Here is a 23,732-nt window from a genome sequence, read left to right on the forward strand (position 1 = left end):
GAAAACTTACAACCTGCAGGGCTTTAGAGACTTGGACCAGGCATGATAGTGTAGTTTCCTCTGACACAGTGACCCAAATTTGAGATCAGACCTCGCATCTGACCCACATGATACTCTGCAACACTGTTTTGAGGTTGACGCAAGACAGCATAACCTCACATCTGTGCCTGCATGTTTTACAGAGTCTGTGGATTGAGAGAACAACCCTGATCCTCTCCCGTCCTCTCCCTGGGATTTCCCGCTGGGCGGAGGTGGAAAGGAGAGAAGTGGTGAGGAGCTCAAACATTCACCGCACTCACTCATCAAATATTACACTTACTATCTGATGAAGGATGTGTTTTCTCAAGCCCCTTTACTCCAGATCAGAATGACTTATGTATTGTTGCTTATATACGCATGCTTCTACCCCATAATTTATCATAGTTTAGACTGAATATCTATGTTTGTTTTAAGGTGGAGGTGAGCCCTCTGGAGAATGCCATTTATGTGGTGGAGAATAAGACCCAGGAGCTGCGGACTTTGATCAGCCAGTACCAACACAGACAGCATCATGGCAACATCAACCCGCTCAGCATGTGCCTCAATGGCGTCATAGATGCTGCTGTGAACGGAGGCATCGCCAGATATCAGGAGGTACTGCTGCAGAGCAGCGGGTGGGAAAACTGTAAAAATGGTGAATGATGAATTCATGTTGCGTGAGATCTTCATCTTTTGAACCTTCCTCTACTACAGGCCTTCTTTGATAAGGACTACATCAGCAGTCACCCAGAGGATACAGAGAGGATCACGCATCTGAAGGATCTGATGCAGGAGCAGGTCCGACTCGACTTAAAAAAAGTTCAACATGTGTGCAGCTTCTCGGTAAATACACTTACATGATAACTAAAGAAACATCTTGTTCAGTGCTTTTTCTTCTGATGTCATCAACAGGTGCACATTCTCGGAGTGGGGCTGGCTGTTCACGAGAAGCTGGTGCATCCAGAGATGCGTCCTCTACACAAAAAGCTTGTAGATCAGTTCCACATGATGAGGACAGGTTTACACCATGTGAGTACACCCACATGTGACTCAAATTTTCATGTTTCTGTTTGAACTGGCATCTCTCTATAAACTGCACATAAAGATGGACAACATGTCATCACTTTGTCCTACTGTTAAAAAATGAAGCCTAAAGTACCTTTGAAATGGGCGCTAACATCTTGTGCTGGCGACGTCATTAGCAACCAGAATCGTGCCCGGTGGAGACGCGGTATTGATGTTACGCTCCGGTAACTACTGCACAGACTCTGGTTGCCACCAGTGCAAGATTTCAGCATCAATTTCCGAGACATTTTGGCTTGTCTTTTGTGGAACTGTTATAATGTCCATCTTTATGTAAAGTCTATGGCTCTTGTTGACAAACAGACGCACTGCCTCTTTGGCAGACTGAGAGTTGTGCTGTGGGTTTTGCGCAGCCACAGGTATGTTTAAATGGTGTAGTAATGTATGTTTATGTGAGTGTTTTAATGCATGTCTGAGCAGTGTAAATATTCAGAGTAGTATATGGTCGGCTCCCAGCAGGGTGTCCCCGGTGTGGATCGATTCGGCACCGCTGGCTGTCCAGGTGTCAACTCTCCGAGAGGCATCCTCTCCTCCCACAGCCACATGAGCCCTGAGAGTGTGCGCCTCATACACAGACACAGGTCAGTCAAACACATACACAGACACAGGTCAGTCAAACACATACACAGACACAGGTCAGTCAAACACATACACAGACACAGGTCAGTCAAACACATACACAGACACAGGTCAGTCAAACACTCACACACACACACACACACACACACACAGGCACATCTGTAGCCACAGACAACATTTTTAACCACCTAAACTGTGCTGCATACCTACTCATATCTACCCAGCACTAACATTGACTTCGAGGAATGTTTAAACTTAAAAGATCTTTTAATTGCATGCATCAATTGTCCAAACTGCTCATCAGAGAATGTGCACGTCCCACCAGGAGATTTGGGCTCATAAGATTGGTGCATTATACATAAAAACATTGCCCAAAGCAATTTTAATACTTAAACCTATTTTACAATGTAAACCTCAGATAGGCCTTTGACTTGAATCTCAAATGCAGCATGAACTGAACTCTTTAACTTCATTGCAAATGTGTAATCCTGCGGCAACAAAACAGAATCCATTAAAAGGTTTAAAGTTGGTATGTGAAATAATGCTGCACTGGTTCTTAAGGGAAAGATACACAAACACACGTGAATGAACACAGAGATACCTTTTTTTTTTATTTAATTTTTTTTTATATTTTTTTTTTATACATTGTCCAACATTATCTCTGTCCTGCAGCCCTCTGAACCTGCAGGGTTCAATCCGTCACTCATCCTCCTCCCTGTCCTCTCACACGTCGAGTGAGGCAGGAAACCTCGTCATAATGACCGACGGCCTGATGGGGGAGCACCCTGAGGAGGCATTACACATGCAGGTAGGATTTCAAAAAACAAAAATGATCTGTGGTCTGCATTATAAAGTGTAACTGGCATGAAATCTAATGTTTTCAGGATGTAAACCATTAATAATACTTACTTTTCTTGTTCCTGTATTAATGCACATACGATTTTATCATTAGTTTCCCCTCTGCTAGAAAACCTATAAAAGACAGATAAAGATGATTTGCTTTGAAAGTGTTTTGAGGATTTTTGAACATATTCTGGTTTGCAGCCGAGCCCCTCCTCCTCCAGCCTGAGCTCCATCCGCTCCAACTCTTCCCAGATTATCAACTCCGCTCCCTCAAGTGCCAGAGGTAAGTTACTCAGCTGCAGAAGTCTCACCTCAGATGGATCAAAGACTAAAAAGATAATTACTGTATCCTGACAGTCTCCCTGTATAGCTATAAATATATTATGACTGTCACCAATCACAGCTGCCTTACACATATTTTTCTAAACCTTGAACACTACAAGATAACAAGACCTTCTAAATGCCTGCATTTTTAGGACAACAAAACATCTCCGTTAGATATAGTGAGGGTTGTTGAAAGGTTTCATGTCTTTTCTTTCTCCAGGCTCTCCGTCCTTGCCCGATAAGGCCAAACACAACCGAGAAGTGATGATACTGTTGCCGTCTCATCGTGAGAGGGTCAACAACTCCATGTACTACAACATGACAGAGAATGGACAGGTAGGACAGATATACAGTTTCATCAATGTATCAATCTGCAATACATACCAAAATGCGAATTCAATGGAATTAATGGGTATTGAATGTTACAAATATATTACGGTGTATATATAACATTTATTTTTTTGTTTGTCTTATTTTAAAAGCTTTCTTTTTTTTCTTTCAGAACAACCACATGCAGCGTGCCTTACTTCAGCAAGTTAGCCCCTGTAAGCCCTGTGCGGACCCCCACATGAACCTACCAGAGAAAGGTAACTCACAAACAACGTGTAATATTACATGTACATGACATGTTTGCAGTGTGCTGACATGTTTTTTTTCTCCCCCCTCCAGTCTTTCCCAACGCTGCCAGCAGCTGGAGTCTGGATGGAGAGAACAGGGAGCAGGTGTCCTACATGCCAGCTTCCACTGGAGGGGTGATCATGCCCCCTGTCCCACCCAGGTCCTTCCCACCAGGTACTGTCTTTTTTCACCTCGCAGTTTTTTCTGGTGGTAGGAGCGTGTAATAATATTTTAAACTTATTTCATTGCTTAGCAGACGATTCATCTCCTACAGCAGCTGACGGTTTAGACTGAAGTGTAGTTGTAAAATCTGAGTTTGTGAAATTTAGACAGGCTTTAAAACCCTTTTTATTTTAACCAGAGTCCTTCTCCTCACTGATGAATTTAACTTCTCTTTGCAGGACATTTCCTGATGCACTGTGATGCGTTTCACCACCAGAACAGCGACCCTCCTCCAGCCCTGCCTGTCCGTTCTCTCAGAAAGGTACAGCCAAAAATTAAACATCATTCTGTTTGGTCAGATACCAACATTTTTACTTTACAACAGACAAGATAACATATCAGACAAACAGCTTTGCTAGAACTTTCGGTTTTGGAATATCATGCAAATTTTCCAGTTTGAAATTTCAGTCATGCTTCGTGATTTGTCTTCCGCTTTTGAAGCAGACTGAAGTGACGTAGCGTTTGATTGTTTGATGGTTTTACTATGTTCATGTTCAAATGGTAAACTGAATTTCAGACAGATCATAGTTCATGTAGTCCTCCCTCGTTTTGTCCTCCTCATCCTCCTGCTTTTTTTTCTTTCACTGTCATCCTTTATATTTCGATTAACTTGGATACCTCATTGATATGATGCTGAAATGGAAACTCAGTGTTGGAAAACACATTTGAACATTTTCCATAGTAACCCTGCTTTTGATTCTCAAATTGTACACACACAGACAGACACACACACAGACACACACACACAGACACACACACGGACACACACACACACACACACACACACACACACACACACACACACACACACACACACACACACACACACACACACACACACACACACACACACACACACACACACACACACACACACACACACACACACAGTGGAATGACAAATCCCAAAATGCCTGATGATTGAGTGTAGACTGCAGGCAAGTCATAATTACACCGTATTCAATTGACTCGGTGTTTTAACAGTTCAGCATGACGAACTAGTCCACTTTTTATTCCTTCTGCGGTTTTTATTTCCTGTATCTCTGACTGCATGTGAAGGCAGCATGAGGAGTGCTGAAATTAAAGTTGTTGCTGTGACAGCCATCGTCTCTCTCACCCTCTCCAGTCTCCTCTCCACCCGATCCCCGGCTCCCCCACCAGTCCTCAATCAGCTCTGGGGGGCAGTAACTCCACTCTGTCGGGCAGCGCCAGCAGCGGTGTTTCCTCTCTGAGTGAGAGTAACTTCGGAGGCCAGTATCCTGAACCTGGTCCCATCAGGAACGATGCCTTAGAGCCTCTCCCCAGTCACCTGTGGTCCCCGCCTGATGAGTACCTGGCCTCTCCTTACCTACACCTCCACTACGGCGGACCAGAAATCGACTCCATGGACCCAGTCCGCCCTTTCCACTACCGCAGCCCTGCCTCACACCCGCACACCCATCCACACCCTCACGCTCACGCCCACCCCGGGCTGGACGGCCACTCCCATGGACCGCCACCTCATCACCACGGCCCCACTCACGGGCCGCATCACATCCCCTACCGCAGGCCTCAGCCTCCAGCCGTGCCCCCCAAACCCTACTTGAGAGAGGGCTGCATCCCCGAGGAGGAGCTGACACCTCAGCCCATCCCGCTGCCCCGCAGGATCTTCCACTCCCCTCACGGCCATAGGGAGGACCAGGGGAAACACGCCTGGGAGCAGTGCATCAGCGAAGAGCACGAGGAGGCACAGTAATGAGGAGGCTTCAGCCAGATTTTTGTCAGACCTTTCTTCTCCTTGTCTTCTTCCCTTCATTTGCACTGAGTAAAAGGAGCAGTAATAGAGTCTGGTGAGAAGCAGGGGAGTGTGTTCAGTTGACTTTTTATGCTCTGGGTTTGAATTTCAGTGCAGTGAAGGAAAGAAAAGAAGGAGTTAACCTCAATGAAGCTACAGTTTGAGGCACAACTGCCGTCACTGCTCCGTGTGGCCTCCTAGATAGAATTAAAAGAAAAATATCTGTTGAACAATGACACAGATTAACTTTGTTCAAAAATTGATATTGATTGTACACAATTGTACAACTTGTCTGTGAGCATGTTTTTTCATTTGAGAATAATATGACAACAGTTTTGTGAAATATGACGACAATGATCATAACCAACATGATCCCAGGTGCAGTACAAGCTCTGAACACCCTTAACTTTGCTTTTCATGTCATTTTCACAACACAAGGAAACTACAGAAGTGACTTCTCTGCTTTAAATGCTTCATATATATGAATTCTTATTTTGATAAATTTGCTACATTATAGTGTTTTCAAAGGCTTATGTCCATTATGTTTCAAAACACTGTTAAGTGCTCCTTAATAGTGAATCATATCAAATGGCGCACTCTAATACGTGTTGCTGCCGGGCTGTCATACATCACAGGTCTCTAAGGTTGAACTCTTGGACCGGCATCTCAAGGGACATGAACTTCAGTCACTGGCGATTTTCCCATCCATACCATGCGTATGGAAACCTACGTGAATGTATTCAGATGAGATGTTCTACTTCTGTTGCACAATCTGCAATCTTAGTTTTTTTTCTTTTTGTTTAAGTGCTTTAAGTTCAGTCTCTGTTGAAGAAGTCTCTATTTGTCTCTTTTGTGTGACAAAGATATCTCGAGAGGAACGAGAGCAATTGGCCGACTGAGGGGAAACTGAGGACAATGACAGGTCCTGCACCTGTCAGCTTTCATGTTCACAGTGAATGAAGAACAAGGACTCTCCACTTCACACCTCAACCACCTTCTGGACACTCAGAACTAACACCAATAGAACTCTCTCTCTCCCTCCCTCCCTCTTTCTCTCTTTTTCCCTCCATATATTCCTTCTCTGTATGGTTGTTAGACCATGTTAAGCAGTGAGGACTGACCTGGACAGCTGCAGTGGCGTTGTGTTGCGTCTGATGACGGCTGACTGGCCGGTCGAGGAGCCCACACAGACAGCGTTGGAATCGCCTACCTGCCTTAAGTGCACTCAAATGCAGTTTGACCTCTCATCTGGACTATGAGAAGCTCATTTAGTGACAGCCATTCTCCTTTTCATTCTGTTCACTTATACGCTCCCTGAAGGAAAAAAAAAAAAAGAAAAAGATATCTACCTACTGATGTTTTTGTATGGTTTCGTCCCGCTTTGGTTTCAGATTGTTGTTTGGTTTGTAGCGCTAATATTTCTTATTCTGCCTGCGGCTCTTTCTCAATCACCTTCTGTTGTTTGGAAAATGATGATGTTTTTCGGAAGAACGTTGACGCGCAGACTGACGGAGACGTTGACTTTCATTTGTGGAGCAGAAGAACAGCGCTGTTTATTGTCATGTTGTGGGTTGGAAGGATATAGCTAATATTTTAAAAATTACTTGTTTTCCTGGTTGTTTTTTGCAGGTGGATGCTTTGTGTTACTGTACATCAAGTTGTCAGCTGACTAGACAACATCTATTTTTGTATGTGAGATCATCAGTTGTGTGAACATATTTCAGAATCCGTACCAAGACAGGAGGCCCGGGTACTGGGTTTTAAGGCTGTTGTACTTTGTATGGAGTTGAACCGAAGGTTATTAGATATATACAGTACGTGAGTATCTCTTGTGAGTTTGATTGCATTGAGAATAACTGGCGACTGAAGTGATACTCAAAATATAGGTACAATAGAATTTTTCAATGTAAATTCTGTTATTGTACATACAGCAGTATTGTGAAATATTTTTGAGAATTATTGCAGAAGCCCCAAAAAGGTTTAATGTTGTTATGTGTATATACATGTACTCCAGAGATCAATGTAATTGATAAATATCTATAATCAGTGTTTGGAAAAAGACAAATCCATTAGACTGTGGCTGTCTCCACCGTTCTTGACTATGAGTCTTCTCATATAAATACTTTATACACTTTTCAATGTGCTTTCCTGTACATATGGTGTTAGCATGAACAGTGTTTGGTTGTAAAAGTGGTTTTCCTACTCCCATAACTGCTGTGGTATGGAATTCATTAACAATGCCAAACATTAAAGACAATCTTTTATCAGCTCTAACTCTTCCTCATTTTCTGTTCTGCGATGGTTGAGTAGTTGATTGAGTCGACGGTAGAGGGCGCTGTTTGTCACTGAATTACCAGAGTGACGCTTAAAGTGGTAGGGATGCAGATACTTGTGCTATTTTCATTGCCGTGTGAGTGTGTTTGGAATGTGTGTGCGTAGATAACAGCATGTCACACCACCCTCGGGTCCGCCACAGATAAAGAAGTGACAGCTAAGGTCCCTGCTCTCATCAGCTCACACTTCAATCCTGTCACTAACATCCCTGCTTCGATATTCACGTGCAACACATCTTGTCGTCTGTTGTGTGGTAATGCAGCTGGGATTTAAGTTGCATTTGATCATTCATGGCAAACGTAGTTCACACCGGAGTGAGTTAAATCATCTGTTAAGCTATGAACAAATCTTTCTTCGAATATTGCGAAGCAAAGACACGCAAATGACAGACGGATTGGTCCACCTAGTTGAGACGGGAAGACACCAGTAATGTGGAGAAATAAATAGTGTGTGTGTGTGTGTGGGGACAGATGTTGGAACAGTCCATCTATTTCGGGGTTATACGGTGCAAGGTGGGCTAAATACGTTGACGGTAAGAAAGGTACAGGAGCTACTACCGTCGCTACCTCTCCCCCCCCCATCTCTGCAAGTGGATCGGCCCATCGACGTCCGAGGTCAGGCGGGAAATATTCAAATTAAGACCGGAAGAAGCTATCATGAAGATAAGGAATCAAAAAATGCAAATGGTTAAGGGGCCCAAACGGTAAACAATGGAGCGGAAAAGATCAGAAAGTATAACAATAAAAAAAAAAAAAAAAAAAAAATCTCGAGACTGATGCTACAAAATGTTGTAAGTTAAAAAAAAAAAAAAAAAAAAATTCAAAAGTAACATTGCAGATGCTAGTGTGAGCAAAAACGTAATTAATGTTAGCTGCAGTGTTACAGGTGAAAGAAGAGGAGGCCGCTGCCGAGGAAGAGCCACATCCATACACAACAACCTAGCAGGTGATACTCCAGGTAATGCGATGATTTAGATAATTGAGCTTGATTTGTGTGAAGTAAATCAGATGACTTATCACAGCCTCTCAGTAAGTGCTCAGGCTTGGGTTTTAATAGTTTGTTTGGTAAAGCACAAATTTTGTGCAGCAATGAAATATGACCTGTGCTTCGATTTCAAATTTACTGTTTATTTATTTATTCTTTTTTTTTTTTATTTATTCTTTTTTTAAAAAATATTTTAGCTCCCTTTTGCTTCATTGAATTTAAAGAGCAAATTACAGCTCCTGTGTTAGGCTACTTTTCAACACATCACAAACTGTTCGATTTTCACCTTAAAATTAATTCATCTTTAACAAAATTGCCAGAGGACCATCATCGTCTTAGAATACAAATCATTGAATTAACCATGAAACGGCCTCAGAAAAATTAAATCAAATGAATTCCCAAGTGAGGCTATTTCCAAATGTACACAGTATACACTACACAGTATTTCCAAATGTACACAGTACACAGTAAACAATATGTGAGATGTGCAGCGGTAGCAACACAGAGAATACTAGTAATTGTGTAAATGTCACGCATAGTGTTAGATTTGATGAGTTCGCAGATGTGCAGTTTAAGATTATACTCTCATTGACTTGCCAGGAACAGGTTGGACCCCTTTAACCTTCAGAAACAACCTTAATTCTTTGTGGTCTAGATTCAACAAGGGGCTGGAAACATTCTTTCGAGATTTTGTTCCGTATTAACATGAGAGCATCACACGCTATCTTTAGATTAGTAGGCAGCACCATCGTGATGTGAATCTCCTGTTTCACCTCATCACGTAGGTGCTCTATTAGACTAAGATGTGATGACCGTGGAGGTCGTTTCAGTACAGAAACTTATTGTCATTTTCAAGAGGCCAGTCTGAGATGATACAAGCTTTGCGACACGGCTATGGTTGTGTTATCCTGCTTAAAAGCAGCCATTAGAAGATGGGTACACTGTGGTCATAAAGGGATGTGGTGTTTAAATAATGCTCAGTTTGTACTAAGAGCCCCAAAGTGTGCCAAGAAAACATCCCCACACCACGAGCAGCCTGAGTTGTTGATATAGGGCAAAAAGCTTTCATGTCTTTTACACCAAATTTGGACCCTAACAGCTGAATTTTGCAGCAGAACTAGAGACTAATCAGAACAGGCAATGTTTTTCCAATTTTCCATTGTGCAGTTTTGGTGAGTCTGTGCCTGCTGTAGCCTCAGTTTCCTGAGTGGTCCCTGGTTTGGTCTTCTGTGCTGGAGCTCATCAGCTTTAAGGTTTGATGTGCCGCGAGATGCTGCTCTTCATACCTCGGTTGTAACGAGTGTTTTTTTTGAGTCATTGCTTCCTTTCTATCAGCTCGAACCCGTCTGGCCATTCTTCTCTGACCTCTGCCATCAATAAGGCATTTTCATCCAAAGAACCGCCACTCTCTTGATGTTATTTCTTTTTCAGACCAGTGTCTATAAAGAGATGGTTGTGTGTGAAAATTCCAGAAGATCAGCAGTTTCTGAAATACTCGAACCAGCTAGTCTGGCACCAAAGACCATGTCATGTTTAAAGTCACTTAAATCACCTGTCTTCTCCGTCCTGATGCTTGCTTTGAACTTCAGCGGATCCTCTTGACTAAATGCATTTATATACCCAAATGAATTGAGTTTCTGCCACTTGATTGGCTGATTAGATATTTACTTTAATGAGCAGTTGAGTGGGTGCACCTAATGAAGTCAGGTGGCCAATTAGTGTATATTTCACATTAATGTGATGCGTCTATAAGTAGGATAGAGCTGATGAGGCCATCTGCATTCGGAGAGACACTGCTCTTGTGGAGTGATGTTTTGGTGAAGTTGTACCTCAATTTGTTTCTGATTAACAACCATGTAAGGCTGCTGTTTCAAAATGAAAGAATATATTTATTAATCACTAGGAGTGGTATTAGTACTAGAAGAGCGCTGAATATTTTCTGACTGTATGAATGAGTTACGGTCAAAATCAGTAGGGAAGGCATGTACAAAGGCAGGTTGTGGCAAATACACCACAACAAGCATGCGCAGGTCCAACATCAGGCACCATCATAGTTTAAGTTGGATTTCCTTCTGCATCAGGTAAATGAGCGCAATAAAAATGATCTTGGAAAAAACTGGAGAGGATTGGGATCTCAATTCTAAGCAAGAAAACCTTGATTTCATCCAGAATTGTGCAGCCCTTACTTAGTATACTGTTAAAGTCCTGTCATAAGTCCTTTAAGGATATTACAAAATATCAGACTCAGTTTTGTTTGAAAATATAGCATACATTAAAATATTGTCGGATTGAAAATAATTAGAATGAAACAATAACGATGGATGGATGGATGGGTACATTTCGCTTCACATCCCATTGGACTTCAGCTGACAGACATTGAAGTTGAGATGCAGGCTGTGTGCTTGTCTCTGAAAATGAATGTCTTTGGTAACTGTGAGGAATGTGCTCTCTTAGTGTCTCGCATATCCGTGATGCAGTCACAAGAAGAAGAAGAAAAAAAAAAAGAGGAGTTTGGGATGAAAGGATCCTAGCTGCCTCTCCTGAGGATGATGATGCTGTGGTGCATGCTGATGCAGACACTGAAATTCATTGTTATGGCATCGCTGTGGAGCCTCACATTTTTTTCCAGTTCTCTTCCTTTGTTTGTGCCTTTTTTTTTTTCTCCCACAAACTCCTCTGTCCTCAGAGCCTCACTGTATTTTGTCTTAAGGGACTTCCAAGGAGTGTACTCTCCACACCGAGCAGCATGTGCCTCTGTATCTGTGTTTGCACACTTAGATGCATGTCAGTGCTTCGCTGGGCGTGCATGCAGAGCTCTTTTCTCCTTTGTGAAGGAGACACATTCTGCAGTTATTGTTTGGGGCACAAGAGCACAATAATGTAAAAAGCGTTGTCTCATAAATTCTGGTAACAAATGACAAGCTGCCATCCAAGTGGGTGTTTGGGAGAAAACAAAAATAACCTTGCATCTTCTTGTGTACACCCCCCCCCCCCCCGAATATGTGCTCCTGTTCTGCTGCATTAATCTGATTCAAATGTGGGTCTACAAATGAAAAGGCCGAGGAGACGGATACATCCACCATATCAGGAACCAAAGACTTTTAATAATTGAGAAAAATACTAATAAATAAAGATTAACCAAGTTGCACATTCAAAATAAAATCCAACAAAACAGACATAACACTGAACAGTAAGGTACAGTACCAGAGCACAGATTATGTAAAAAAAAAAAAAAAAAAATGAAACACCCCCCAGACATTTACAAATTTTCTTAAAAACTTCAAGAGACAAACATACATGTTGTATAAAAGCATCATACAGTAGAGCATTTATCATCTGAGTATAATTTACAAATTTTTTTGAAGGATAAATACTTAGCTGATCTCTAACTTGAGATGCACATGTGAAAGCAGTTAAACATGTATCTCTCAGGTGAGGTTCCAGCCCTTTTTTTTTTTTTTCTATTTTTTTAGTGATCAATAACAGTGATGAGGTGACGATGAAAGCAGTCCATCAATTCATGGGAAACTCACAAATTATCTAGAATAACTTTTAATAGCTTTATCCACACCTCCATTGGTCTCGTCTCTCTTGGTGCGTCATAGAAGAAAAAGTCAAGAGCATCTCTGCCAGCGGATATGGCTACATCAGGCGTTTGTGAACAGAACACTGCAGCTGTCCTTCATCTGACTCTCCGCACACGGAGCTCAGAGACTACATCAGTAGGGAGCGAACTTCTGTCTCTCTGGCTTTTTGATGCAGTTGGCTGAGGAGATTTTGGCTGTGTAGGCAGCCAGAGTGGTGTGGGAGGGCGCTGCAGTGACGGCCACGGCTTGGCCGGGGCTGGACAGAGTCAGAAAGGGGACGGACTTCATCCCCAGCAGCCCGGAGAGGGGCATGGCACCGTACGGAGTGCCCAGCATATGAGCCGGGGTCAGGCCGCCCACAGTGGCCAGGGTGGGGCCGGGGGAGGCAGCTGGGGATGCCGGCTGGGTGAAGGCCATGTTGAGGTCGACTGGGGTTGCCATGGTGGCTGCTTGGGCCGTGGATTTGGCTGTCTCTAAACTACGAGGGCAATGATAGGATGAGAAAGGATAAGGAGACATGGAAACAGGACAAGGAAGGAAGATTAGAGGATTATTCTGTTGCTGCAACACTGGGGGAAGTTTCTGGACCATTATTAAAGGGGAACTCCACCAATGTTACGTATCAAAGTCTGTTTGCAAGTCTTAAGGAGTATTACTGCATATGTGAAAAAAGCATTGTGTGGCTCTGGAAGGAGTAGTGCAAAGTCTGATACATATTCTGAGGTGAGGTCACTTGAGTCAAATCTGAAAATGAAAAACAGTCAGGGTGTGTTGAGTTAGCAATGTACTTGTCAGACCCCTACAGCCTGTTCCTCTTTTCTGCTTGAGGCTCGTAGTGTTCTCATTTAACCGTGATGTTTTGCAAGTTTGACCCGGGGTCTTCTTTAAAAGCTCATATTTACATGATATAACTTGATTTTATTGCAATTGCATTGCTTGTAAACACGATTTTGAACCGATGTCATGTTTCAGAAGTCCACAACAACAAAAATATGCATTACTTCTATTTGTTCTGTAAAACACCTTTATTTAAAGTACATTTTTCTATTATGTATTTATTCTATGCACTACAACCCCTACCACATTTTATTTTACTTTTTGGAAAGCCCAGTTTACACCAAAGATTTGAAACGAGTCGAAATTGTTGAAGAAGGTGCAAACAGTGTGAACTGGCTCGTCTCAGACTGACTCAACTCGGCTGACTTGTCAAATTGTAAGTGGGCAGCTTAGAATGTACGGCACAATAGTTTTGTTTTTTTCTGCTTAATGTTGAAGAGACTACCTCTTCTAAACAACAGAACCTCTTCTGTCTCAAGTTCACGACATAAATTTGCACAAGCCCCCTGGTTATTCTGTTGAAACACCCTTGGGTGCTGCTAAATGTTTTTGACATTTCACCGCTACAAAAAATGTAACCATTCCAAGTAACTCACGATTACTATTAGTGAAATTATTATTGGACATTTATTCAGTGTTTGATATATATATATATATAGTTGTTTTTTTTACCACTAAAATTGGTATTGGCAAAAATCCAGTATAGGTCAGGCTGTACTGGTGACCGCATTTGAGGGATCAGTGCAAACAATGTGTGTCTATATATACAGTATAAATATGTATAAAGACTATAAGCCAATATATTGATGTTGGAATTTTTTTAATATCAGCATGAGCCCCAGAAGCTAGTGTCGATTGGGCTTTAGTAACTATCTATTATATCTATTTTTACACATGTAACCAAGGCGTCTGAAGGATGCAAGACAATGATAAAATAAAACCAATCTCGACAAACCACAAGAGTTAATATGGAAAGGCTCTTTTGATTCCCTTTTTAGGAAACAAAATTATTGGCGAGTGCTTGTATAAATCATCGCTCCAATCTCCTCAGCCGTGTTTATTAAGAGACAGCTCTCTCTTTACCTCAAGGACTATCCAAACAAGAATTACTGCCATTACAGGATGTCAGATAAAATCAGAGATAAGATATTTCTTCTCTTAAATCTCAAAGAGAAAAGACTGATACATGGTTTCATTTAAAAAAAAAACTAAATAGGAAGTATATAAGCTCTTTATATGCACGTTTGCTTTTGTTCTTTTTACTCTGTTCATTGGTTTATTCTATTTGCATTCAGTATGATTAAATTCCGTTTTATTTGTATTCGCTACATTCAGGTGCTAGATTTATTCTGCAGCCTGTTCTTAAATTATTTACCCTAAGATTATGTCTTGTCTTGCAAAATGTTTTTATGTAAAACCTTGACCTGCAGAAGGTGTCAGAGCTGCACGGCATTAACTGAATTCCAACAAGACGCAGCTATACAACGCAGGGTACAAGCCAGCTTCTGCTCACTCCCTCAAGCACAATTACTAGCAGCACAAGGACATTGCTCATTATCACTTAAAGTTTCACCTTTTGACCCTTTTAAACCAATGCATTTCTCTCAGTCCCACACTCGCAACCAATCATTAGACGGCAGTGCGTGTCACTGGGCCTTACCAGGAGGTAATGAGGTACTGGGCCAGGTTGATGCTGACTGGTGTTCCTGTGATGGTGACATGACGGTCGCTCGTCCCGTCCAGCTGGCTGCCGATCTTGATCTGAGCTCCTGACACCTGCCTGATCTCGTTGATTTTCGTGCCCTGACGGCCAATTATCGAGCCGATCAGCTGCAGAAAATCAGAGGTGAGACGGATCGGTCAGTTTGATGCAGAAATGAATAACTGTAAAAGAAGAGTTCAATAAATCTTTTTACTGAACGCAGCTTTTCCCCTTTGCTTTGTCGATGAAAGTGATTCTGACGAAAAGGGCAAAAGGCTGTGGAAACACTGGGGAAAAAAACAACAACTCTGCACTGCCGTTCAGCTGACTTTATGTAAACCACTTCAAATATTGCAATTACATTGTTTGTCTTCAGTGGACTGGTCATCCATCATGCATGTCAAATGCCCCTCCTCCCCCACCCTCAAGTCTTCCTTAATTGCTACTGCGTGCACACCGGTAAAAGAGATGAGAGAAGGCACATTTGCCTCTCATTAATCTGAGTGGCTAAAAGGTTATTGATTCCTCAGAGTGGTGATGACTTCCCAAACAAATCACTTCCCAAACACATGCCAGCTAGATGCATCTCCGCACTAATGGAAAACATAATGGGAAAATAACTCAAATATATGATATACAGTCCCATCGGCTTGAGTGTTCTCTCCGCGGAGAGCAGATTAGACAGTGACGCGAGTTTTATTGCATTCCAAACTACATTATCACTTTTGTTCTGCTTTCATTAGCCAACCTGGACCCCTGCCTATTAGCGACAGTAGATATTTAGCAGAACCGGAGCTTGAGGCTGCGTACCAGCTCGAGTGCAGGGTGTCAGGGCTCAGGCGACAGGGTTATGCTGCCAAATATATATAACCAGTGGGCCAGACAGTGATGTAGTACTTGTAGTATGTCTACCAGCGGCTGGCGTATAGGTAGAAACGCACACATGCGGTGTTGTGCTGCACTTGTCCTCCCCGCATTTCACATTCCTTTCCTGAGAAGTAAGTGACCTGTTCCACAATGTCTGATCTGTCACACAGCGACCTGGTTGCTCCGCCTGGCTATTATTGGCTCAGCAGTATATTTAAGGGGAGGAGGGGCACAGAGAACAGCCAGCCTAAAGAGCAACTCCAGAGACAATGGTCACAACAGACTTCAAATCAGAGATAATGTCTCTACCCCGCTGAGAGCAAAAATCTCCGCTGGCCTTTTACACCAGCTGTCAAAAGATACCAGCTGTCAACAACTCGCCCACTTTGGTGTGTATGACCTCAGACGACAGCATTTCTGCATCAACAACCTCAAAGAATCTGAAACAACAACAACTTTGAGCTCAGCAAAGTAGAGTTGAATAAATGACTCGGGAGGCATTTCAAGTAAGCTTCTTTCTTTTTTTTCTTTTTTTTTGCGATTATTTTTTTCCAAAGAATTCCATTAACATTAACGCTGCACGGCGCTCCTGGTCCCCTACTGTACTGAAAGTGGCCTATATTTGGTTGAATTCCTGCTGAGCCAGTCATTTGAAAGGACACAGGAAGAGGAATGGCGAAGCTGATGCCATTTTTCTTGCGGATAAATCTTCCGTCTTCCGCAGAAGCACAGTGCACTGCTGACTGGGTGTAAGCAGTTTCTGAATGCGTCCGTGTGTGCGCACGAGTCTCCTTCAGCGTCCAGTATGTGAGCACAGGGCAGGATTGTGTGGTCGGAGTGTGTCCTGGCCTGAGGGGGAGGACAGAGGGCTGAGGGAGGCTCAGTCATGGCTGTAAGTCCTCTCTTCTGGAACAATGGCTGGAGCTTACAGCTGTCCCTGTCACGTATAGCACTGGACTCTCTCGTTCCTCTGATGCATTGTGCTGCTCGCTGTGTGGGGGTTTACTCAAGGAAAAAAAAAAAAAGCCCTCGGGCATTTTAGAAATGTTGTTTAAGGGATGTGGCTATGTCCTACACAGTACAGTGAAACATTTGAGTAATCAATCCAATTCTTGCTTGTTTTTTTTCTCTCTCTTCCCTTTATTGTACAACAAACACAGCAAAGTGAAATCATTTTTTGTCTTTACCACTGTTTTTTAATTGCCGAAACTTGCAGCTGCGGGAGTATTTTGAACCGCCACACTGCTAAATACTCGCTAGTATTTACAGTATTACTCCGTGGTCAAAATAGCCCCCAACAAGATTTGATCCCATTTGAGTAAAGTAGTCTAAACACTACAGTACCCAGCTGTTTGACGAATTTAAACACCAGCCCTATCCTTTAATGTTCTGCGGAACATTTAATTTCTCGTGAATGGTTCTGGTTCTGGACATATGAGACGAAAATTAAATGGTAAATTATAAATGGCTTCATAATTTGTTTTACTTTCTCTCTTATTTCTTTTTTTTTTTTTTAATGGAAGTCAGAAAGAAGCAAATTGCTCCAACAAAAAGCCATCATTTTCAGACCAAACCAGCCAACCCTCAACACTGGACTGATCATCTGACTAGAAATGTAGTCAGATTTGATTTTGAAATGAATCTCTGCACTGTGATTTCTGCTCTCAGATCGAAGAGACTGTTCATCAAACCCTGGCGGAGGCTAAATGAAGAGGGAAAGGATCTTTGGCTGTTTTCTTATTGGCTGTTTTCACAGCAGACAGCTTCTAAGTAGGTCAGGGAACATGAGAGGATTTACTGAACACTCATGGGAGTCACTCTAAGACATTGCAAACTGCAGCCCAGACAATAATGCGAAAGGATCCATATCGGCTCAAAATCCCTTTAACCTTGGGTTAGTCTGAGGTTGGAATAATGAGGATAATTAGCAAGTTGCCAACACGTCTCTCGTCTCTTTTGAAGTCACGCCAGACATCTTTTTGCAGTAGCAGCTATTCACCTGCTCCTGTGCTGTGTACATGAGATGAACACTGAAATCCTGTTTGGTTTTTTTCTTGTTGTTCAGATGGGAAAAACACTAACGACATACAGAATCAGAAACCCAAAGTTATGAGTTGCTTTTCCTTACATCATTGGGAATAAGCAGCTCCTGAGATGTCTGAGAGTTTGAGTCCATCCCTGTTGAGAGAAAATACAAGCATCGACTGAATAAAATTGACATTTAAAGTGTTCATTCAACTTCTTTAGTCAGTGAAGCAATTCAAACCACCAGTGACGCACCGAAAGGAAAAAAAACTAAAACATTTCAGCAGAAAACTGCCAGATATAGTAAAGCAGTTCATTTCCATTTTAATGGACTGATATTTAACACAGCGCTTATTCTTTTCTTTCCCCCAGTTCTCTGACTCTGCTGAACATATCATTTCACATAATAGTTTCTCTCTCAGACTGGAAGATGTAAGAGAGCCATAAAGCCTCCTCTCCTCCCTCCTCACTGACACAAGCTCATAATCAGTACAGCTAATGACAGCGAGCCTTTACTCCTCACATCTGGGCAGGTTGAATATCTACGATGTGTTGCACACATCGAAAAAGGCCGTCGTTGACCGTCAGAGAAATACATCAAGAAAACGGACTAATGTTAACGTACCAGGCATGATAGTCGAAGCAGGCTGGGCAATGGGACTCAGGCCTTGCTGCATTGACAGCTGATGCAGCTTGGCCAGCTGTAAAACAAAGAGGAAGAACTTGTGTCAGAGTACACTAAACCGTAAACTATCTTATATTAGATGGTAATACTCGAAGACATACCTCTGAGTGTGGAATGCCGTATTGGTTTTGCAAAGTGTAGGCCTGAAAGAGGGCATCCTACATTAGATAAAGTAGAGTAATAAAACCATCACACACAGGCAATAAATCTGCAGTTTCCTAATGGAAGTCAATACATACTTGTTTGTCTGAAATAAAAAAAATAAAAAAGAATATAGAAAGCCAGAGGATCATATTTTCAACCAATAGTAAAAAACTCACTTTTTTTTTAGTGGTTCTATCAATGCAGACATCCTAGTTCGGGTTTTGTTTGTCTGTGTTTAGAAATATCCTTTCCTGAGATTTCTACCTGAACCCCAATACAATGGAGGTCAAGGGAATTTTGCTTGTGGTGCTCACAGCATTACAATTGAACAGCAGCATCTCTGTTGGGACATGTTACGCTGGCTAATCCACACACCTAATGTGCACAGTTTTTACAAGGACTATTTCATCTGTACAAAGTCGTTTCACTTAAAAATGGCAGTAGACTGCTTTGTGAAACTGGCGTAGTTTTTTTTTTTAAATACATGCAGCTCTTGGATTTCTTCCCCTTTGTGTTCTTTTAATATTGGTTTTACATCCTCATTGTTTAAGTTTTCACAGTTCCCACTGCTAAATGTGTAAAAAAAACAGCAACAAATCAACCAATTTTTATTTTGAATTTATTAAAACCCAATCTGTACAGAAATACTTCTTTGCCACAAACTGAGCTTGGTGACAAAACATGTAAAGAATGATGTAAAGAATATGAAAAGCCATTGTTTTTAATCAATGTTTTACAGTCAGGCTGTCTGAGACCTCTAATAGAAGGAAGTTATCATTGTCTGTAGCAGCTACAGAAGTTAAAACTGTTTATATGCATTATTAAGCTGGTAACAGTATTACACGTGTTTTTGAGCTTATACAATTTTTGGAATGCTGTGAGCTACAGAAATTTCCTTTACCGTCATTGTATTTGGGTAACAGACACCTAAAAGCTCAAGTATCTCAAAACCAGGGCAAATAGCTAAAACTGCCTCCATGTCAGACCACGAGGGGTAAATGGAAAATACATTGGTTTTTTTTGTAATTCAGGTGCAATCGGGTTGCATGCAACGCAAAGTATACAATGTAGAAAATGTCAATCTTAGCAAGCTGTAAAGATGGTGTCTGATTAATTCATCTTAAATACAATAATGTCACCTTCAATATTTTACCAGAGCAAAGCTTCCTCTCTCTCCTATTTTCTGATGCTGACATCATATTCATCTCTACCTTCAATATCACCCAAACCCCCTCTTTATCCTAAATAATGCAGATACGCAGATGTTATAATTTTTCCTCTTCTAACCATCACTTCCCACCAACATCTAACTGTCTGTCTGTCAGTCTCTCTAGCTATAGCGCTCTATTTCTCTCTCTATAGCTCTATATATATTTCTCTCTCTCTACATATATATCTATATCTATATCTATATATATATATATATATATATATACCCCTTTCTTTCTGTCTGTCTCTCTATATCTCTATCTAAATGACTAAATTTCAAAAGTCATCTCTCTAAGTATGTCTCCTTATATATCTCTGTATAGCTCTACATCTCTTTATATATTTGTAGCTTTTTTTTTATATACCTTTATATATCTATCTCTATATATCTATATCTTTCTGCCTATATGTCTAAATCTCTATTTATCTCTTTCTCTCTCTCTCTCTCTCTCTCTCTATATATATATATATATATTTCTCTCTGTATTTCTCTGTCTATCTTATCAATCCTATCTTATCTATCCATCCATCTATCCTAATTAGAAAGGGTGATGCCTGTGCAGCCCTCCCTAGTTACAGTTATGGCCTGACCAGACAGCACTTAGCTTAACTCAATTCTGCCTGACGCCAGCAGTCTGGCTACTATTACCAGTCCATCCTATATGGTCATAAATTGGGGAGGGGAGCTCATCTTTACAATGTGTCAATACATTAGAGCTTTGTTTATACAAACAAGCACACACACACACACAACAAATTCATTGCAATAATCCAACCATTTACAGCGTGAGTGATCTAAATTGCGAACTCTTTAGAAAACAATACCCGCAATTAGATTTTTTTTTTTTCAGTCTAGGGCTGTTTTATCAGAGGCTGTTGTTTCCATTCTGATATTATGACAGTATCTTCTATTGCTGTCATGGGAGGAATACTCCCAAAGCCGAAATGTTTCTGGTGCAGAGCTGGGCAGGACTAAAAGAGAGACGGCAGAGCTGTGGTGTGTGATGGCATCGTGTTTCAGGAGGGGTTATGGACAGGCTAGAACAATAGCTGCAGCTTATGTTCAGCTGTTGTTTTTAATGCCTCATGCCATATGATGGACTGTGTAACTTTGGACATACCACACAACCCCTCCTTTCCCTCACTGCTCAGAGCCTCACAGCCCTGAAACTCGTTCCTATGCTTTAGCTTGGAAATGAACTGATTTCTAGAGAGATTTTTATATTCAGACCAAACAGAGCTTATTCAAGGACTTCACATGAATGATTGTTCGATTACCTGCTGGAGGTCCAGGCCACCCTGGGCGACTGAGTAAAGAGGGTGCGGTGCAAATTCCGGTGCTTCAAACACCTACGAACACATAGCAACAAATGAAAAAAAATAGAGCTCATTGCCAACATTTTGTCATTATTATAATTACTTTTTGCATTAGGGGTGATGATTAGTGACAGTAAATATATGTGCTCACAAGCTGAAAACCTGCAGCAGGAAAGTTGATGTGAAAATCTTAAATAAAAAAGTTCCAATTTCTTTTCTGGGGTTTTGCTACAGAACAAATTTGACCTGAGCTGGGCTCTCGAGGCTGCATTTCTGACACTTTAGCACACCTAACAGGCTTATAGGCTATGACTCATCCACAGACCTTTTTCCAATCCACTTCATTTTCTCCTTGACACGTTGTACAAACATTCCTTATCACTGTGCAACCTTCATTAAAGCCCAGTCACTAGGATCGTGGCTTTAATTTAATAGCTTATTATAAGGAATATCAAAAACACAAAGCCGTTCCATAAATTGACCAGAGCCTGAGGCAGCACAAACAGTGTCAGAACTGCTGACAGCTATGCAGAATATCTGGCTGCTGCTGAAGCCAGAGGAGACGGCAGGTCTCCAGACTCACTTGCTAATCTTGTGACTCGCTCCATGGGAGGGTGGATATCTGTCCCTTCTCAAACGGCAGCATCTATACCACTCAACCCCACCACTCGCACACACAAAAAACACCCGATCCCCCACTGAGGACCTTCGACATGAGTCTTGTTTCAGCACCGGAGTTATCAAAGACTCCAATAAAAGACGTAATCCTTGGCAATACCTCCTGCAAACATTCTCCAATAACTATTTGTAGTTTAATGTAAATCAGAATGCAGGTTCAAGCGTTCTCCGAATTTTTTAGAGTTGCGGGACTGGGTATCAATAAAAAAATAAATGTCAATACCGATACCGTCACATTACACATAACAGTAGAAATCTTTAATGTTTATGTAGTTTAGAGGGCGAGAATGTAACCCAGGTTTTTTTTTTCTGTAGCTACAACTTACCAATGTTCCCTAAACACCCAGGCACTAGCTAGGCCTCTAGTTACTGTATCCCAGGCAAATTAGAAAGTTGTGTGGCCAAAAAATACTGTGAAAAGAGTGAAATAATGCGTCCTAATGTAAGATTTACTTACCTAATTTGAACCCGAGTCATCTTTAATCTACATGGGCACCACTAAAATAGGCACTACGGAAGGTTAATGATGTGGCTCACTAACTCCGGTTTACTTGGATTTACTTCTGCGTAAACGTCACACGTTATGCATTTTAAGAAAAAAAAAACATCAGTGTGAATGAAGCCTGTGTATAAAAACTTGGTAGCAAATAACGAGGCATTTTTCAATTGAAAGTACCGTATCAATTCGGTTAGTGCAATAAAAGTAACCAAGCTCTAATCCTTTAGCGGCAGAGCTCTGGGGATAAAAATCTCTGTCCCATTTGACTTTGGTAAACCTATAAACTTTTTTGTCTAGCATGTGGTTGTAGGTAATTTGATTATACATGGATTTGTAATAACTTTAATGATTTCTCAACTTTTCCCACTATCAGGTTTTAATTTTGTTCAATTCAATGGGTTATAATCAGAAAACTGAAAGACTAACAGTAATCCCATCAGCCTCAGACGTACTTCGTCTTCTGTGCTAAATAAAATGCAAGCATGCCTGCATGCTTTAAACCTTTATTTATATTTGTGAGATTAGTACAAAACAAGCCAAATTTCACGTTATTCTTCGATCTAGAACACGAGATATAATGTATGTTTCCTTTCACCTTCTACATGAGCTTGTGTTGTGCAGATGAACTATGAATAGGTTCACTTTGCTCAGTGCCAGAAAGACTTTTCTCTTGGATATGGGCAGTGAACACGTGAGGAAGACCATCCTATTTTTTACTGGTCATTACCTATTTTTCTATTCTCACCTGTCATTAATTTGTTCATCCTACTCAGCATTTAGTTCTGTTACTCCCCTGAAATGTGATAGCTTGAAAGTGCTTTTACTGCTCCAACATAAAACCGATTCATTCAATTGCTCGTTCAAGACCTACATCTAGCCCCCCCCCCCTTCCCACCCCGAGTCGAACCCCCTGTAAAGCCCCTATCACCGGAAAGGAAGATTCTCCCTGCGGTTTAAGAACAACTGAGCTCGTCTATCATTGATAAGCCCCCCCCAATGTGTGTGGTAAAATCTCATTTTCTCACCTGGTTCCCGGCGATGAGGAGAGCTGCTGGTGAGGGGCTCGGTCGATAGGGGATGGTTGCACCCTTTGGTGGAGACTAAGGAATCGGAAACAGGCCACGGGGTCAGAGGTTGTTAGGCAAACCATGACTGTGAATTCATCTTTGAAGACACAAATAAGCTCCACACTGCAATTCTGAGGTAAAGACAGGATTGCTGGGAAAGCCTGCAAATGGAGTGCAAACTGTGTTAAACTCCATGGTACATTAATATACAATATCAATTAATGCAAGCTAAACTGCTAATGACACAAACATTATTTCCTGCCTTGTTTTCTTTTGATAATATTAATCATTCATTGAATAATTGAAGAGTGTAGTAAGCGCTCTTTGTGGATAATA

At 41.5% G+C, this 23,732-nt stretch overlaps 2 protein-coding genes across 5 annotated transcripts in view; one reads left to right on the forward strand and one right to left on the reverse strand.

Moving 5' to 3' along the window:
- The window catches only part of LOC138636439 (dedicator of cytokinesis protein 3-like), a 52,385-nt gene extending 44,650 nt beyond the window's left edge, over positions 1 to 7,735 (forward strand). The window contains exons 43-54 of one of the 3 annotated variants that reach the window (XM_069724460.1): positions 183 to 269; positions 454 to 633; positions 733 to 816; positions 931 to 1,047; positions 1,540 to 1,682; positions 2,353 to 2,488; positions 2,725 to 2,806; positions 3,068 to 3,183; positions 3,350 to 3,434; positions 3,517 to 3,639; positions 3,867 to 3,949; positions 4,814 to 7,735. In XM_069724460.1, coding sequence (XP_069580561.1) covers positions 183 to 269; positions 454 to 633; positions 733 to 816; positions 931 to 1,047; positions 1,540 to 1,682; positions 2,353 to 2,488; positions 2,725 to 2,806; positions 3,068 to 3,183; positions 3,350 to 3,434; positions 3,517 to 3,639; positions 3,867 to 3,949; positions 4,814 to 5,422 — 1,845 coding nt within the window. In that variant the 3' untranslated portion in view covers positions 5,423 to 7,735. The remainder of the gene's footprint in view (positions 1 to 182; positions 270 to 453; positions 634 to 732; positions 817 to 930; positions 1,048 to 1,539; positions 1,683 to 2,352; positions 2,489 to 2,724; positions 2,807 to 3,067; positions 3,184 to 3,349; positions 3,435 to 3,516; positions 3,640 to 3,866; positions 3,950 to 4,813) is intronic. The other 2 variants (XM_069724469.1, XM_069724478.1) reach the window with 2 other exon arrangements.
- A 4,128-nt stretch (positions 7,736 to 11,863) lies between these two features.
- Positions 11,864 to 23,732, reverse strand: part of LOC138636530 (poly(rC)-binding protein 4-like) — a 36,113-nt gene continuing 24,244 nt past the window's right edge. The window contains exons 8-14 of one of the 2 annotated variants that reach the window (XM_069724593.1): positions 23,355 to 23,429; positions 21,114 to 21,185; positions 18,584 to 18,625; positions 18,423 to 18,498; positions 17,901 to 17,950; positions 14,864 to 15,033; positions 11,864 to 12,844 (exon numbers count right to left, since the gene is read on the reverse strand). In XM_069724593.1, the coding sequence (XP_069580694.1) occupies positions 12,499 to 12,844; positions 14,864 to 15,033; positions 17,901 to 17,950; positions 18,423 to 18,498; positions 18,584 to 18,625; positions 21,114 to 21,185; positions 23,355 to 23,429 (831 nt within the window). In that variant the 3' untranslated portion in view covers positions 11,864 to 12,498. Of the gene's footprint in view, positions 12,845 to 14,863; positions 15,034 to 17,900; positions 17,951 to 18,422; positions 18,499 to 18,583; positions 18,641 to 21,113; positions 21,186 to 23,354; positions 23,430 to 23,732 lie in introns of both variants that reach the window. The other variant, XM_069724585.1, reaches the window with a different exon arrangement.

Source organism: Brachyistius frenatus, unplaced genomic scaffold (genome assembly GCF_029030835.1).
Source record: "Brachyistius frenatus isolate BFR_SWC_R1_liver_20210118 unplaced genomic scaffold, ASM2903083v1 Contig_6, whole genome shotgun sequence".
In the NCBI taxonomy this organism is placed as follows: domain Eukaryota; kingdom Metazoa; phylum Chordata; class Actinopteri; family Embiotocidae; genus Brachyistius; species Brachyistius frenatus.